Here is a 17,382-nt window from a genome sequence, read left to right on the forward strand (position 1 = left end):
GGCTGCTGGACACACCTGGGATTCATTATATATTTGATTTTTAACTAAATTTTTGGTCGCTATTCAGGAACTCTTTGCTGTTGACAAGCTTTTGCTTCCCCTGCATTCGGTTGCCCCCCACGTGGAGTCGGAACACTGTGACCATCTTTGTCAAACCTTCCTAGACAGACCCGCGTTCTTCCCTTTCAGAAGTCATGGAAGCCCAGCACAGCTGCACCGAGCTCTTGTCTCTCACCCACATTAGCCCCACACCCTCCTGAGTCTGCTTCTCTGGCATCCTTATTAGGGAACAGGAGGAAAAGGTGCCTTTACCCTCTTTTGGAGGCTCCTAGTTGCTGACAGTTCTTTTTGGGGTCAGGCAGTGTGGTACAAAGAGAGAAAGAGTACCCAGAATACACGCAGACATGGCCTGCCAGCATCCTTGGGAACAAATCAGGAAAAGTTAGGTAACTAACAAACCTCAGAGGAGGTAGGTGAAGGCTGAAAATCTCTAGTCTCAATAACAAGTGCAGTAGGGACTTAGCTGAGCAGGAGGGGAATAAAGTGAAGACTCCATCCTGGAGGCGTGGTGAGCTTTGGGGAGCTCATTCCTACTCCTTGCTAGACTGGAGCCATGGCCTAAATCTGCCCTGTACTTCCACTAACAGACACTCGAAAGAGCGAAATCCAAGGAGAAGAGAGTTAAAAGTTGTGGACTGGCAGAGAAAGGGGAGGCGCTAGGGAAACACTCTTCTTGGTATTCAACAAGAATAGTTGAATGATGCCATTTTAAAATGGTGGTCTAGCCACACTTTGGGATCCAGAGCACTTGCCACTGGAGTGTATAAGAACCCTGGCTTGCTGGATAGATACCTCTAGACAGCCAGGAAGACAGTTTTAGTGAGAGCAAATGATATCCAGTCTGGTTAGAACTGAGGTGTGACCAGTACTCACAGACAATTGTGGGAAGGAGTGCCCACGGATGGGACCAGAATCCTCAGACCTGTGAAAGGCTGCCCAGAAGTATGAACAGCATCTGTCATCAGACCTGGGGAACCCAAGAGCTGGGATGGTTTTAGGTACATTGTGTTTCTATACCTCGTTTCCTTTTCTTTCCACCCCTAGCCAGGGCTGCCTCATCTTCCCAGACCTTGCCTTATAGTTCTCCTTCTATCTCTTCTCTACCGCCGGCCCCGCCCTGCTTTTTTCCTACCTACTCTCTAATTGGTTTCTTGGTGCACACAGTATTATTAGTGCTCCTTTGCTTCCTGAAATGACTGGCGTTGGAGGAGCAACTGCATCTTAATTGACCTTTACTGCATTTTCAAAGTCAGGTTACCTTCTGATAATGATTGTTTTGCAGGCAGCAGCTCACCCCCAGAGCAGGACTGGGATTGAGCCTGATGTGCAGAGCGCATGGCGGAAAGTCTAGACACGAAGCTAGACAGCCCGTCTAGGAGGGAAAAGTGATAGCTTCACCCCTGTTACAACGAGCCCCTCTTAAACGTTGTGAACATGTCTCCTAAAAGAATAAGGGGGTCTTAGAAAAGAAAGTGCTCTATGAACCTGAAGGCACTTATGATTATTTATATAAAATTTTAAAAGACATGTTTTATTCTACAAAGTTTTAATTATTAATTGACACTATGCCAAATTTAAAAGATTTACATGGTCTGAAGAGAACCAGGGTATTACTATGGAAGTTTTCATCGCAATGTTTCAGTACAGTTTCCTTCAAAACTTATTCCTGAAAACTTTGAGTTACATACCAGCACATCCGTGGGTGAGAAGGCATTCATTTTGGGGTTTGCTAGTCATTTGCTTCAGAGGCCCCCCAGTCAACCACACATTCATTGTTTAGTTCACGGAAGCTGTGAGTGGAGCTTATAAATGCAGGCGTGGGAGTGGTGTGGGTTAGGAAGTCAGGAGTTTGCTTCAGAGTCTAACAGTTTACGTCCATGAGAGGAGCAGGGGATGAAGCATCATAAGCCATGACTCAGGAAGAGAGGGCAGGGCCCATCCTCACTCAGGAGAGAGAACTCAGCAGTGACAGAGTCAGTGGTCTTGGCTCACTAACTGTCTTTTTGTCTGGATTCTTAAGACATCAAAACTAGTCTAAGCTAGCTTCCCACCACCTGCTTTCCTCCATCCCTCACCCCTGCCCACGGCTCTCCTCCTGTACACATCCTCAATCCTACACACTCCTGCACACACCCTCACCTCTGCACACGGCTCTCCTCCTGTACACATCCTCAATCCTGCACACACCCTCACCTCTGCACACGGCTCTCCTCCTGTACACATCCTCAACCCTGTACACACCCTCACCTCTGCACATGGCTCTCCTCCTGTACACATCCTCAACCCTGCACACTCCTGCACATGACCTCACCCTTGCACATACCCTCACTTTTGCACTGGCTCTTCTTCTGTACACATCCTCACTCCTGCACACACCCTTATCCTTGCACAAAGTCATCCCTGCACACACCCTCACCGCTGCACACGACTCTTCTCCTGTACACATCCTCACCCCTGCACACACCCTCACCCCTGCACACGGCTCTCCTCCTGTACACACCCTCACCTCTGTACACTCCTGCACACGCCCTCACCCCTGCACACACCCTCACCCTTGCACACAGCTCTCCTCCTGTACACATCCTCACCCCTGCACACACCCTCACCCCTGCACACGGCTCTCCTCCTGTACATACCCTCACCTCTGTACACTCCTGCACACGCCCTCACCCTTGCACACACCCTCACCCTTGCACACAGCTCTCCTCCTGTACACATCCTCACCCCTGCACACACCCTCACCCCTGCACACGGCTCTCCTCCTGTACATACCCTCACCTCTGTACACTCCTGCACACGCCCTCACCCCTGTACACACCCTCACCCTTGCACACAGCTCTCTTCCTGTACACATCCTCACCCCTGCACACACCCTCACCCCTGCACATGGCTCTCCTCCTGTACGCATCCTCACTTCTGCACACTCCTGAGCAAGCCCTCATTCCTGCACAAGCCTTCCCTCCTGAGTACATTCTCACTCCTGCACACAGCTCTGCCTTCTGAGCTGTCTTACAATGATGGGGAAAAAAAACAGACAGTTTCCAGTATTCTAGGGTGGTCTCAAACCTATTATATATAGCCAAGGATAACCTTGAATTTCTGATCATCCTGTCTCTACCTCCTGGGCTGGGGTTACAGGTGTTTACCATCCTGCCAAGTTTACAAGGTACCAGGGATTAAACCCAGGGCCCTGTGTATGGTATACAACCACTCTACAGCCTGAGCTATGTCCTTGCCCTTGCAATGTTTTTTGAATGTTTTTTTCTCATGAGGTGTGCCAAGGCAGACCTACTTCTGCAATGTTGGACTGTATGATAGTTCTTCATACCCAAGTACTCAATTGGACATCTTTTCCAATAAAGACAAAGTTACATACATGTTCCTGAGGTCCTCTCTATATTCTGTTACTATTAAATTTCCTCTTCAGTAAAGGAAAGAATATGGGTGAATGTTGCTATGTTTCTATTTTCCTTCATGGAGTCACAGAGGCTTCATGAGGACAATTGTGAGACTCTCTCAGTAGTCAGAGTATGGGGACAGAAGACATCTATGAAGATGGCCGACTGACACCAAAAACCCTGAGGCCTTAAGAACGGGGCGTTTAGGAAGAGCTTTTCATTAGAAATATCCACCTGTGTGTAGCATTTGATCACCCATGCATGCATGCGTCCACCCACCTGTCACCTTCCCATTCATGCTTGCACGCATTCACCAGTCTGCTCCTCCGTCTAAATAGCTAATTGTCATCCACCAGATAGCAAAGGAGTCTTTCACTGTTCCTCTCACTAGACACACACCAACACCAACAAACAGTAGCCCGGCACACCTGGACTGCTGCCTAGGGAGACAAACGCCTTTCAAATGCTTTCTTCACCTGCACATTGGGGATTCTAGTCTTTATCACGAAAGCAGTTAGAACAAAGATGGCAGCTATTAGGGACACACTCAGCAAAGCATCCAGACCTCAGCCGGTCTCCATTCACAGCTGCTGTGCTTCTCCTCAGAGCCCACTGCCTGGCCTACTTCCAATCAACGTAGCGTGTCTGCGCGGTCTTCAGTCACTAAGACGATGGCATTGGACGTCTTGGGCTCACCTATCCTTGAAGAGCAGAAGCTCCTTTCCCAGCATCGTCACGGCGTCGAAGGATGAGCTGGAGTCACAGAGGTCGGGGAGGGACGGCTTGTGAGGCGGGATATGGGGCATGGTGGGCTTTCCTGGGAATATCTTCCGGGGTCCTAGGATTCAAAGTGTAAAACAACGCCAGCAACTCAGAGCATGTCCACTTCTACTCTTGAGAACTCTAGAATATCATGAAGAAATGACTGCCAATGCCAGGCAGACCTGGGTTTGAATCTCAGCATCCCTACCTGTTAGTTGGGTGACATAAAAGAAGGAATTTAGCTTCCTAAAGCTTTGTTACATCAGTTGTAAGTTGGGAGTGCTACCTATGAATATCGTGTAAAGAAGCTGACGACTCCTGGAAAGCCAGTTTGCCTGTGGTCATGGACTTAGTGGCCTTGCACACAGGCAAGTACAATTTGTACACAGGCGGTACAATTTGGACTTAGTGCGTTATAAAAACAAAAGATGGCACAGAGTTGGTAGGAGGTTTTGACAGCCCATGTGAATATGGGAGGAGATTGGGCGGTATGGGAAGTGACTAGGGTCAAAAGGCATTGTATACGTATGTGAAATTCTCAGAGAATTAATGAAGAAGAAGTTGCTATTTTTTACTGTTATGCATAACCAAATGGTAGCTAAAGATGCCTTAAGATCCCTACTATCTTTAACCTTCAATGAAATTAGAGTTTATACAATCCTGTCATGAAAAGGACATAAATGACAAATGTAAGCAGGTATCATAGTCAATAGATTATCTATATGGTTGAGTGATAGAGTTATTAGCATCATTATTGCTATTTTTAGAGAGCTAAGACCCCTTATCTGTAAATGTCTGTCTCTGTGTGTTCGTATAGCATAAACTATAATCACCACCTTTCATCTTCCAGTACATAATATTTTGCTTTGGAAAATTAGGAAACGGACCATTTTCTTTGGCTTTTTAGAGCCAGGATACTCTGGAGGAAAGACAAGACAGCAATGCTTTCTCTGGTGCACACACTCTTTACAGGCAGATGTGGCTCTAGGTTCATCTCTGTCTAAGCAGCTAAGTCCTGGGAAATTGCACTTTCTCTAACCAGGGAGTAGGAGAAATGTTTGTCACTTTTAGGGTTAGAGGTAGTGAAGAAATCATACCGTATAGTGCTTGAATTCCTTTCACATCATCCTTGGGGAGGTGGAACCGATAGGGGTTCTGGTACTTGTAAGTTGGGTACATGAGTGCTGAGGGGTCTGTGGAGTGCCCCAGGCCTAGAGCATGGCCAAATTCGTGAGCGGCGACGGTGAATAAATTGAACCCTAAAGTGAGAGAGAAAGAGAGAGAGAGAGAGAGAGAGAGAGAGAGAGAGAGAGAGAGAGAGAGAGCATTAATACAGTTGTGTTTCCTTACTTTGTCTCCCAGGAGAATTTGTGCCACAGCACAGTTAGCTCTCCTTTCATAACGGGACTCAAAGGTGGGAGACTAGTCTAGCACTTGGCTTTCCTGTCTTTAATCTCTTTTGGTTTCTTCACCCTTTGGGGGAAAGGGGGCGGAGGGAAATGTAAAGCAATCCATTCTCCCATTGCCAGTGATGTGTGGTAGAGGGATAACAAAAGGTCTGGTAGCTAGTAGCGGTGCTGAAATTCCCCGTAGCACACAGCTTTGGATCCTAAGCCCTAAAGTCACTTCCTGCTATTACAACCTACCCCTTTTTATATTATAAATTGGTTATATGAAAAATCACTGAATAGAAATGGAATGTGGTACCATGCAATCAAATTATCTTCTGCTATAGGGAAATAGGGCTCACAGGCCAAGCTGAGTTCAGTTATAGGAAGGTTAGCTTCCAGCTCTAAAATGAGTCTGTCTCCACACAGCTCAGTAGTATACACATTTAACATTTCAGTCAGGGCTTGAGGAAGCTAGATTCACAGAGTCAAAATAATTTACCCATGGTTACAGTCAACAACTCGGTTGAGATTTTAATTTAATTGGCATCAAAGCAGGATTTCTAATGACTATACTAAAGTGTGTGGGGTGTACCAGCTTCTTCTTTCATCCTGGTTCACACTCAGATGACCTGCAAGGCATTCTGGGAACTTTACACCCCTCCCCCATCACACTCCTCCGGAGAGTACTAATTCGTTTCGTGGGGTCATTCTTAAAGACAGTTCATTTCCACATACAGGTAAAAACCATACGTCTTATACATCTGGATGAGAAGTAAGCTGTGCACTGGGATGGGATTGGCTCTGTGGATTAAATGCCAAGAAACAGAGAGCAGGCAAATCTATAGCATCATAGTGGGAGGGGCTTCCCCTGTAGGTTCCCTTCTGAATTTTTGGCTTACTTGTTTTTCCTACCCAGCCCCCTAGTTAAAGGGTAGCTTGGGACGTTGAACCTCAGGGTTTCATGATGGAGCCCAGAAGAAGGTACAATAGTTTCCAGGTTATGGTGAATTGTGCATATATACCGTTCATCCCCATAGTCCACTTCTCAGCATTGTCGAAGTGCGTGTCTCCTCCCAAGCCTTCTCCAGGTGCAAATGCATGGGCCAGAGTCCCTCGAGGCCCATCAAATGGGTAGGAATCCCCGTGATCTAAGTGGGAAGCATCAATCAGATCAAGGCATAGTAAATCTGGGGTGAGGGTGGCAGAAGGAGATTACCATTCTCAACAGCATTGGCCTTTAAATGCCCTTTTCAATATTTATCTTTGAAAGATCTTTTTAAAATTATGTGTGTACTCCCTGTGGGAGTATGTGCTCACACATGCAGTGCCTGAGGAGGCCAGAAGAGGGCGTGGGTTCCCCTGGAGCTGGAGTCGCAGCACACGTGCTCTTAACTGCCAAGTAATTTCTCTGTCATTAACATTCATTCTTAAGTATAGAAAAGGTCAAGGGTCGTGGAATTGAAAAATAGATTATTTTGTACTTCAAAGACACATTGCAAACAGGCAATCTTTGTGGTAATGGTTTTCATCACAACCCACAGCAAGAGGTAGATGGTCACACAACACAGATTATAGAACTGAGGGACATTTGATAGTAACCAGGCCTGCTGACTGATTACAATACAAACCTGTCAGCAGAAAGAACTTTCAAACTCCAATTCCTCTGGAGGGTTTTAGTAAACTGAAAGCGTGCTTTCTGTCTGTATGGCATAACATAATTTTAGTGCAAAAAATCAAAAGAAAATGTCTTTGTAGTTTTGATACCTGCACATGTAAAGTCTACGAAAGTAAAGGTGGTTGGGGGATCCTGGCACCCGCAGCCTTTGGCGCTCTGTTCTGCCATCTGCAGAGAGCAGCATCATGACTCGACAGAAACCTTCTGAAGAGTGGACAGATTGGACAGAGGCTACTGCGCTTGAATTCTCAGAACTTTGGTGACAGTGCTCGATTTTTTTGTTTACTTAAAAATTGGTATTTGTATTTCATTCGATTAATTTGCTAATTTTAAATGTATTTACTTTGTGTGTGAGAGAGAGTGGCTGTACTCACTGTTGTGTGGAGATCAGAGGACAATGAGCAGGTCCTCTCTCCCACCAGGCAGGTTTCTGGGATCCACCTGAGCTACCAGGCTTGACAGCAAGGGCTTTGCTGGCCCAGTCACCTCACTGGCCCTGTTTGTCATTTTTAAAGCCCCATCCCCAGATTCCGTATTCTATGTCTCAGGTCTCATTTGATGCAGTTCAATCAGGTCTGTGTGTTCTGAGAAGCTGATGGGAGACTGCCTGGTTTCTAGGCAGCCTTTGTGCTAGGAGACAGAAGACCAGCTTGAAAGACAGAGAATCGCAAATCGATTCCATGTGCCCTGACTCACAATGTCCTGCCATTTCACCAAGTGCTCTTGGATGCCTGGCAGGAACAGGACCTGCCAAGGGCTAGATTCCACTCAAGGCCATTGAATGGCTCTCTTGACCTCCTCTCCCTCCCTCCTAAGCACATTCCCTGTAGCAACATCAGACTGGAATAAGCTCAGGGCTCAGACCGTCTTGTAAGTGGAGGAGGGGAGAGTTTTAGGGGCATCCTGTTTCTTCGGTTTCCAACAAGGGTTTCTCTCTGTGAGAAAATGGAGTGGCAGACAGGTAGAGGCAAATTCGCATGCACTCCCCAAAAGTAGTATTTAAGCTGGGTGGGCCCTGAATTCTACCTCTGTAACTATTGCAGGAGGTGGTGACCACAGGGTCCCTGGGGAATTGACTTCCTTAGAGGTGACGCCAGCTAGGAGAATACTGGGCACTACGAAACCAGGTAATAGTGATAAACATTGTTATGGGAAACACTGGAGTCACCTGGCCCCCTAGTCAGTAGGCAAACTAAAGCTGATAGAACTGTCCTCTCCTGGGGTAGAGCCACAGTGGAAGTGTAGCTCAGGGAGTCTGCCCCACAGCACAGCCTACAAAAGTCAAACAGTGCTAAGACTGCTCTATCCTGCCTTCTGGCAAGATGCTCGTCTTTGTCTCTGCCTTTACCCGTCCCAGTGCTATGGGATGAAGCCCAGTGCTGATTAAGCCACAAGTCTGTCAAAGGAGCAAGTTTGGGGCAACAGAACCCAAGAAACAGTACAGTACCTCCAGTTTCAAAGGATATCATGATATCGGCTTCCCCAGAGCTTATCCTAATGAAGTTCAGAGGGACGGCGGTGCTCCAAGCACGCAGGGCCATCTCCACGGCCTTGTCCACCTCAGCAGGACTCATGGAAGGTGTGTACTTAGAGACTCTGGACAAAGGGAAAGCAGATATGTGTGCTTTAGTGACTGCTCCCAAACAGACAGGAGGAGGGACTGACCAGGCTGCTTACAGACCACAGGCCCGGGTATCCATGGCACAGTTATTTTTTTTTACCCTGAATCAGTAGTTCTTGCCCTGCTTTGTAACATCCCGGATTGTCTCTTGTCAAACAGCACACTACAGAGAGACCTAGAAAGAAGAGACAGCCAGCCCTGGACTTTTGAATGGTTAGTTCTCATTGTTATTTATTTGAGGGTTTGCTACCTCAATTCTTTATCAAAGGCCAGTGAAATTTCCCCAGGGTTGGGGAGTGGCCTATAAGTGTGTGTGTGTGTGTGTGTGTGTGTGTGTGTGTGTGTATGAGAGAGAGAGAGAGAGAGAGTCAGAGAGACAGAGACAAAGAGACAGAGACAGACAAGCAGACGGACAGACACAGGAGAGACAGAGAGACACAGCTTCTTTTAAAATATTTAAAATTAAAAAGGTTTGTTTTTATTGTATGTGTATTGGTGTTTTGCTTGCATGTATTGTCTGTGCACAATGTGTGCAATGCTCATGATGGCCAGCAGAGGGCATCAATTCCTCAGGAACTGGAGTTACAGAGGGTTGTGAGTAGCCTTGTGGGCACTGAGAATTGAACCTGGATCTTCTGCGGGTGCTTTTAATTGCTGAATCATCTCTCCAGCCCTGTGTGTGCTTTCCTTGAAAAGGATTTGTAGCCTAGAACAGAATGCTCACTGGGGTGAGCAGAGGCCCGAGCTCTTCAGGGAGACTCCAAGGGACTCCTAGGAGAGTATCAGGGAGACTCCAAGGGACCACCTAGGAGAGCACGGTGGTTTTCCTGGGTACAGGCGCAGAGTTGCTGGACCCCAGGGTTCCTTCTGCGCTTAAGCCCAGGGGTTGGGGTTCTGCCAGCAGTGAAAGAAGGGAGGGGGAGAATTTCACCTGGGACTCTGGACTGGGCTGGAATAATGCCTACAAAATGAGAAGGCAGATGCTCAGCAGCCGACTTTGGAGGTAGACCTGAGGCCAAACCCTTTTCTCTAGTTTTGACTCATGTCTAACACAGACAAACACATTTGCCAAATGCAGGTACTTGGCAAATGGAAGAACCAAGGCTGGCCGTTTAGGATATCCTGGGACTCTCAAACTTTAAGGTCCATGACAACGGTCTAGCGAGCTTGTTGAATGTACTGGTTTAGTTTTGAAATCTGTACGTTAGCAAGTATCTTACATCTTTCTCATGCAGATGATATGATCTGAGCTAGCATACAAGACCAAAATCCTAGGGTACTCAAAATAATGACCAAGAGAGAAGATGGAAAATTGCTCAGTTCTAGACCATTTAGTGATTTCAAAATACTCACACCCCTTTGTCATATAGACCTACGATTTAGGCCCAGGCTAGCCAATACCTCGTTATTCCCTCTTGATATAGGCAGAGCAACTGTATCCTCGAGTTGGTGGTGCAGCTGAGACAGCCAAGAGAAGGACGGGGAAAAGAATAACAGGAGAGAAAGGGAAGTGGAGAAAGTCCGAACTGGGGTCTACGGATTGGAAAACCAGGAGCTGATGGTATGAAGGCAGTGTTCTTTGAAGACGAACTCTGTGCCAGACAGGGCTCTCAGCACTTTTTAGCACGGTGTGTTATCTCGTTCTCTCAGGCCCAGGGCAGTCGTCATGATGATGATCAAGGCCTGCACTTTGTGGTTAGGGGAGCCCCGCCCGCCCCTGTCTGCTTTCCAGGCTTGTCCCAGGAGCTCTCTGTGTGCCTTCCTGCCATCCACGTGTATCAGCTATGTTAGTTATGAGATGTTATCCCGACACTCACAACTCTGCTGTTAACTGTGCATAGCAACAGCCTAAAATTCTAGGACACAGTTGAAAGAATTATGAAAAGATGTCATGAATTTATCTTTTTTTTTCTTTCTTTAAGAGCTTAAACTCTAGTTGTTTCTCAAACTGTGGGGAACTTTTCTCAGACCACCCCATTGCTTTGATTTCTTTGTCCTGAGCGGCACCTTGTGGACGGGGCGTCTAATAGCAGGTAACAAACGGCCCCACCAACTTTTCTTATGTAGGATCACCAGGTTTGTCAGAAAGGTTTAACAATTTCCTTCACCAGGGAACATATGACTCTGGCGAACACGGCTTGCTGGTTTCTGTATCGTAAATTATGCCCGACCATCAGGGATGCCACATTGGCAACAATCAATGGGTCTCTGTGGAGTGTGGAGATTAGTCAGGTAAAATAGACATGGGTAAGCTTGTGAATCTAGGTGGGGGCAAAACGGAAAAGTAGGAAGTAATATGTTCTGGTTAGCTTTGTTTTAAAATACACTCTAGTTGTAAAGTCACATAATTGTTCAGCAAGAAACCCAGGAAGCTCTTGGGAACATAGTGTTAAACCCCAGAATCCCTGCCATTGCAGCTGGCCCCTGGTGTAGGAAGGAAACTTCTCTTCTAACCTGCTGAAGTTTGCGGCAATGTAACTCTCCCCATCTCCAGGTCTCAACCAAGTGTGTCGATCCTGGCAATGTAACAGGATCCAGATCCTGGACCCCACAGAATCCAGATCCTGGCCTTCCCCAAAGCTAGCTCTTACTGTTCAGCTGCCTCCCCAGCCTCAGTTCTACCACTCCCTTGCCGTGCCCTCTCCTGCAGTTCAGAAGTGTACTTGGGCATTGGGACTGACAACACGACAGTCCATTTCACTCAGCTTGGTTGGTAGGTTCCTACAAAAATCTGGTGTAGAACCACCCAAAGCTATACCCACTAGGCCAAAGTGAGGCCCAAGCCCAACAGCCTCACCCACCTTCTTCAAACTCACTGAGGCCGAGGAGTGGGCACCCTAGGTGATGTACTTTAGACTGGGCTATCCTGTAAAGAGTGGATCAAGGAGGCTAGAGCAGGAAATTTGCTCTCTATACTGAGAGCCCAAGGAGGAGGAACCAAAGCTCCTGTTGGGCAGGCCTCCTCGGCCTAAACAGGAAGATGCCAGATGATGGGGCAGTGCCAGGCAGGCACCATGGGTAAATGGGACTTGAAGGTGCAGCTAGCTTCAAATCAGGGTCAGGAGTCACTTCTGTAAGACTGGCCGGCCTGACGGCTCCCATCTGCTGCCCCAGAGCCCGCTGAGGGCTGTGAGGACACTGCTTTCTCCCTGTTCATGTCTATCTCCCCACTAAAGACCAGAAAGGAGAAGGATGAGCTGTTCACCTTTGTATTCCACAGACTGGGCCTATAGTAGCCAAACTCATCAGCAAATGGTTTGTGGAATCAGTGAATGAATTTTATTAATGAGTCTTTGACAGTGTGTGTGTGGGAAAGGGTGGGTGAGGGCAGAGGCCAAACTTCAATGTTGTTTCTCACGAGACACCATCTTGTTTTTCTGAGGTGGTCTCTCATTTGGCTTCTAGTCTCACATTTGGTTTCTAGTCTCTCATTTGATTGAGCAGTCTAGCCCAGATGGCCAGATTAAAAGGTTATCAGTCCTACCCAAGGGCTACTTAACTTTAAACTGTTACTGAGCTAATCTTAGCTGCTCAGGTCTGCAATGGGAGAGATGGACAGCTATTCTGAGATTCGAATTTTCAAAAAAAAAAAAAACAGCTGGAGAGTTTCTACTCTTTCTTATGGCTGTTGTGGGTTCTGCCTTCCACACAGATCAAAAGCAAGAGAGTTTGAGGGGAAAAAAGAAAAGAGTGAGGCGCGTCTTTCTCTTTGAATTGGGAAAGACTCAATCTCATTACCTGTATGTCAAAATATTTTTTTTCCATTTGGGTTCACCTGGGAAGAGGCGGTAGTTGGCCACATCAGGGACGCCGCAGCGGGGCCTCTTGATCACATTCATCGTAGTCGGGTCCAACTTCCCAGTGACTTGGAGGCCAAAGAAAGACTGCAGCTCCTTAATCTTCTTGACCATGGGGCTGCCTTGTTTCGCCACCATCTCACCGGCCTGGGGGCCTCCTTTGTGTGTGTAATACTTGTCAAGGTAGTCCTGAAAGGGAGAGCAGGCTGACACATCCACGGTACTCAGCTACGGCAGGGCGCAATAGTCCTCATATAAATAGGGCATGCATTCTTATTTTAAAAACTTAGACATATTGGCATAGATGAAACATGTTTGCCAAAACTTATTAATGATTACTTTTGAGTGCTGAGGCTTGTAGACCGTTATCCTCCCCTACAGTTTTTGGGTATGTGTGTGGTATACACATGTGTGTGCGGGCATACTTGCTTGTATGGGCTCATGTGGAAACCACAGGTTGATGTTGGTATGTCATTCTTAATCATGTAACGTAGAACATATAATGTGTAATGTGAAATAAGTATTCCCCCCCCCCAAGAGACACAAAGAAGCCACTGTATGTATGGACTGGAGATCTTAACTAGTTTTGGTGGGTTGTGGGTGACCTTTCTTTTTATAGGGTGGTTTCCTGAAACAGGTTCACTACCCTCTGAGGCAAGAAAACGAGCCATGATGTTCCTTGAGCGTCATATGCAACATTATGGAGCAGGGGTCGGAAGACTGGAGGAGACAGAGTCTGAGGAGGAGTAAGGTACAACAGTGTCCTCTGGAAGTGAGGGACCCCTGCTTGTGACAGCTGTGACTACACAGAACCAAGCCATCAACACTCCAGCAGGGACACAGGAGCAACACCCGAGTCCCGTGACAGCTGCCGAGAGAAAGGGGTCACTTTCCTTAGAGGCGAGCCTCTTTGTAGGCTGGCGTATTCCAGTGGTGGCCCACGCCTCTGTGCACATGAGCAGTCCCAGCTGGACTTGGGGGGTAACAAAAAGGAGAGAGAGAGAAAAAAAAAAAAAACAGGGCATGAAATTGGGAGGGAGCTTGGGAAGAATCCATGAGTTCAGGAGGAGCAGTGATGAATATGATCAAAATACATCACACATATGTATGAAATCCTCAAAGAGTAAAAAAAAAAACATTAGCCCCTCCCTGCATGACCAAGTTTCGCCTGCACATAGACTTCAGGCCCCTTCGGATACCTTGGTCACCCTGCTGTGTGGATGTTCAGCTGGGAGCAGGGTGACCTGAACTGCACAGGACTGTACAAACGCAGGGTGGGGGCCCATATTTGGTTCAGGAATTTTCCCTGACCAATGTGGCCAGAGAGCTAGACATTCTACATTTACTTTAGTTGATTATTTATTGTATGCAAATTTTTATATTTTATAAATTTATAAAAATTCCATAAATAAATAAAAACATTTATCTCTACATTAATCATAGATTTAATTATTTATAAATTATGCCAAGTATACTAACATATAAAGAATATATTTAAATGCTGCAAGCAAATGGGATGCGTTTGTTTTTAGGGCATGAACCCAGAGTCACTGGTGTGCTGTGCAAGTGCCCTACTGCTGGGCCACATCCCAGCCCAACAGGCGATTAGTTAGAAAGATTCTCATATATCCATGTGACACAAAACTAAGTCAACAACAAGATCATATCTTTAAAAAATATTTACTGGCATAGAGAATGTTCTCAATGGAACAGTAACACACAGTGAAAGGGAAGAGAAATCTGTGTCGGATTCAGGAAGTTTCAAAAGTAAAGAGCGTAGGGAAGCAGCGAGGCCTGAGCACCAGTGCTGTTGTCTGTGCCTGGGGCAACTGCGGGGCAACTCTGTCTTTCCCTTTCTGTGGTGAAGGTGGCTGTTGTTAGAGCTCGTGTCCCATTTCCTCACTCCCGCCCCCAGAGGAGGTGGGGAACAACCCTTGGGAGTTTGGTTAAGGAGCTAGAGGGACGGTTCAACAGCTAGAGTGTTGCTGATGCTCTTCCAGAGGACCCAAGCTTGGTTCCTGGCACCCAGTTTGGGTGGTTCCCAACTGTCTGTAGCGCCAGCTCCAGGAGACCCGACTTTCTCTTTGGGCCTTTGTGAGCACACACATGTGTGGCTTATGTTCATTCAAACACATACACACAAATAAAAATAGATCTGAAATATTTTTTTAAAAATTTTAGGCCTTGAGGCTGGAGAAATGGCTCAGAGGTTAAGAGCGTTGCCTGATCTCCCAAAGGTCCTGAGTTCAATTCCCAGCAACCACATGATGGCTCACAACCATCTGTAATGAGGTCTGGTGTCCTCTTCTGGCCAGCAGGCATACACACAGACAGAATATTGTATACATACTAAATAAATAAATAAAAATATATAAAAAAAAATTTTAGGCCTTTCAACTTGGATGAGAAACACTGACACTCAGGGGGATTCTGATTCGGGCTCTATCTGTGCTCGGGGCTTTTATGTTTTTCTTCTCTTTTTCTCTTCCTTTTTGAGGATGAAGCTGCACTGAGGACTTCTGGTTTGTGATAGCTGGAAGTGATGTCTCAGTTACGCTGCTTGGAGAACAGGGAACTGTGTCTCATACCTGACACTCAGTATTTCTGCGATGGTTTCAGTTTCAAAGATTTCTTCCCTCCCCTTTGTTTGAGAATGTGTTATACTCGACATTCTGATGTTTGCTTTATGAGATGTGATCTTAGAAGGGGAGTATTTATGGTAAATTTGGCAAAACCTGCATTTACTGCTGTTAAAGGGCCATTGTCACAAACAAGGACACAGGGACCAGTGACAGGTCACTAAAGACTCAACAGTCAAGAGAAATAACACATCTGTACAAACACTGGGCTACCCCCTAAAACCAATGCCAAAAAGTCCTTAAAACCCCTGAATATTTTACATGCTAGCAGGATCATCTGGGGAAGGGGTAAAGGGAGCCCTGGGACTCCCACCCCAGCATAGGAGGGGAGCCAGTGTTCTTAGAGGTGTGGTCCCTGGCCAGTTGCCTCCAGGATGGCCCCATACCTGGAAAGGTATGTGATGTGGGATTCTCTTCTGCATGCTGCGAATACCATCAGTGAATAAAGAAACTGCCTTGGCCTGTTGATAGGGTAGAACTTAGCTAGGTAGGAAAAACTAAACTGAATGCTGGGAGAAGGAAGACAAAGTAGAGAGAAGCAACGTAGCCCCCCTGGAGTCAGACGGAACTTTACCTGGTAGGCCACAGCCACGCGGCAATACGCAGATTACTAGAAATGGACCAAGCAGTGATTTAATTAATACAGTCTCTGTGTGATTATTTTGGGTCTGAGCTGCCGAGCTGTCAGGAACAAGTGACCCCCCTTCAGCAGGTATGGGCAGTGATTCAGAGGGCCATTTTTAAAAAAAGAGAAAGTATGAGGTTGGGGTGGGGAATGTTGACAGGATCTGGGAGGATTTGGAGGGTGGGATGAAGGCGGTTGAAATATATTGTTTGCATGTATGAAATTCTCAAAGAATAAATAGAAAGTTAAAAACCCCCAAACCTCAAAACCAAGAGCAGGCCCATGCTTGCCTTGGCCACAGCCTCACCCTCAGTAACGACGAGTTGATTTTAAAGCTACAGACTAAAGGATTAGCAGTGTCTACAAGCTGCTGATGGAACTCGGAGAATCTCTTTATTTTTGATTGTGGTTTTTATGTTTTCTCCTATGAGTTTACACAATGCTTGTAATGTTTTTCTTTTCCTTTAAAATTTCCGCAGGTTGCCAAACCTATAGCTTTAAAAGTTTAAGGCCGAACTTAAGAGATGAGATCAGAGCAGTCAGTTTTAATGAAATAAACTCAGACGTTATTCCTACTTAATAAAAGAGCAAAGCCATGTCACTGCACTGACATTAAGGACGTGGTGACTTGGTGATTCCTGAGGCAATGCATTAGGAAGGGCCGCTATGGAGGACTCTCATTCGTTCTAAGTTAGGATGGGGCTGGTGCTGTGGGGACTTTCTCGCCAGAGTTGTTGACAAGGCTTTGGCATTCTTTCTGCAGTCAAGATGTTTCATTTGGCACTTAGAGGTACACTTGGCACTGTCCCATTTTCTAGGCCACCACTTTGATGCTGTCCTTTGGCCGGTCACAGGTTTCCAGGCTGGCTGGTGTCCCCCCACCTTCTGCACCGCCCACGCGGTCCAAACCACTAAGTCTCAGCACTCACTCCAACTGTCCTCTGCCTGCTTCTTGTCTAGTGTTTGACAAAGAAAAGTAGCCGAGGCTAAGCGGGTCTGTTTCTGTGGGCTCCCTGCCAACATCTCAGGACTCAAGTCACTGGTTTGAGGACCGGCCAGAGTATGCTTTCTTCAGCATTCCCCTATCTCTCAGAGTCATCGAAATAGGTTTGTAAGGACTTCGACGCAATCTGAATGCGGGCTGTACAGAACAGGTCAGGGCAATTATTTGAATTTCTCCCACTTTAGCTTTCTGGCCAGCTTCAGCGTTCCTAACTGTCTTATCTACTGAGCTTGCCTGTGAGACGGCACCAATGTTTCTTTACCATGTGGATGTTGAGAGCAGAAGTCTGCCATCTCTTTAGACCCTATTTGTAACTCTTTAAAGTTATGAAAATAGTTTAAAAGCCAAAATGTTTTTATGGTATAATATTCAGCAAGAAAGGTAGAAGCCAAAATTTAAAGAAAATAGCAA

General features: G+C 46.5%; 1 protein-coding gene across 1 annotated transcript in view; it reads right to left on the minus strand.

Moving 5' to 3' along the window:
* Mmp20 (matrix metallopeptidase 20) overlaps positions 1 to 17,382 on the minus strand; it is a 44,036-nt gene that overhangs the window by 23,657 nt on the left and 2,997 nt on the right. The window contains exons 2-6 of the mRNA XM_048433208.3: positions 12,646 to 12,893; positions 8,734 to 8,882; positions 6,634 to 6,759; positions 5,318 to 5,479; positions 4,155 to 4,296 (exon numbers count right to left, since the gene is read on the minus strand). Of these exons, the coding sequence (XP_048289165.3) occupies positions 4,155 to 4,296; positions 5,318 to 5,479; positions 6,634 to 6,759; positions 8,734 to 8,882; positions 12,646 to 12,893 (827 nt within the window). The remainder of the gene's footprint in view (positions 1 to 4,154; positions 4,297 to 5,317; positions 5,480 to 6,633; positions 6,760 to 8,733; positions 8,883 to 12,645; positions 12,894 to 17,382) is intronic.

This window comes from Myodes glareolus, chromosome 4, assembly GCF_982192425.1.
Source record: "Myodes glareolus chromosome 4, mMyoGla1.1, whole genome shotgun sequence".
NCBI classification, from domain to species: domain Eukaryota; kingdom Metazoa; phylum Chordata; class Mammalia; order Rodentia; family Cricetidae; genus Myodes; species Myodes glareolus.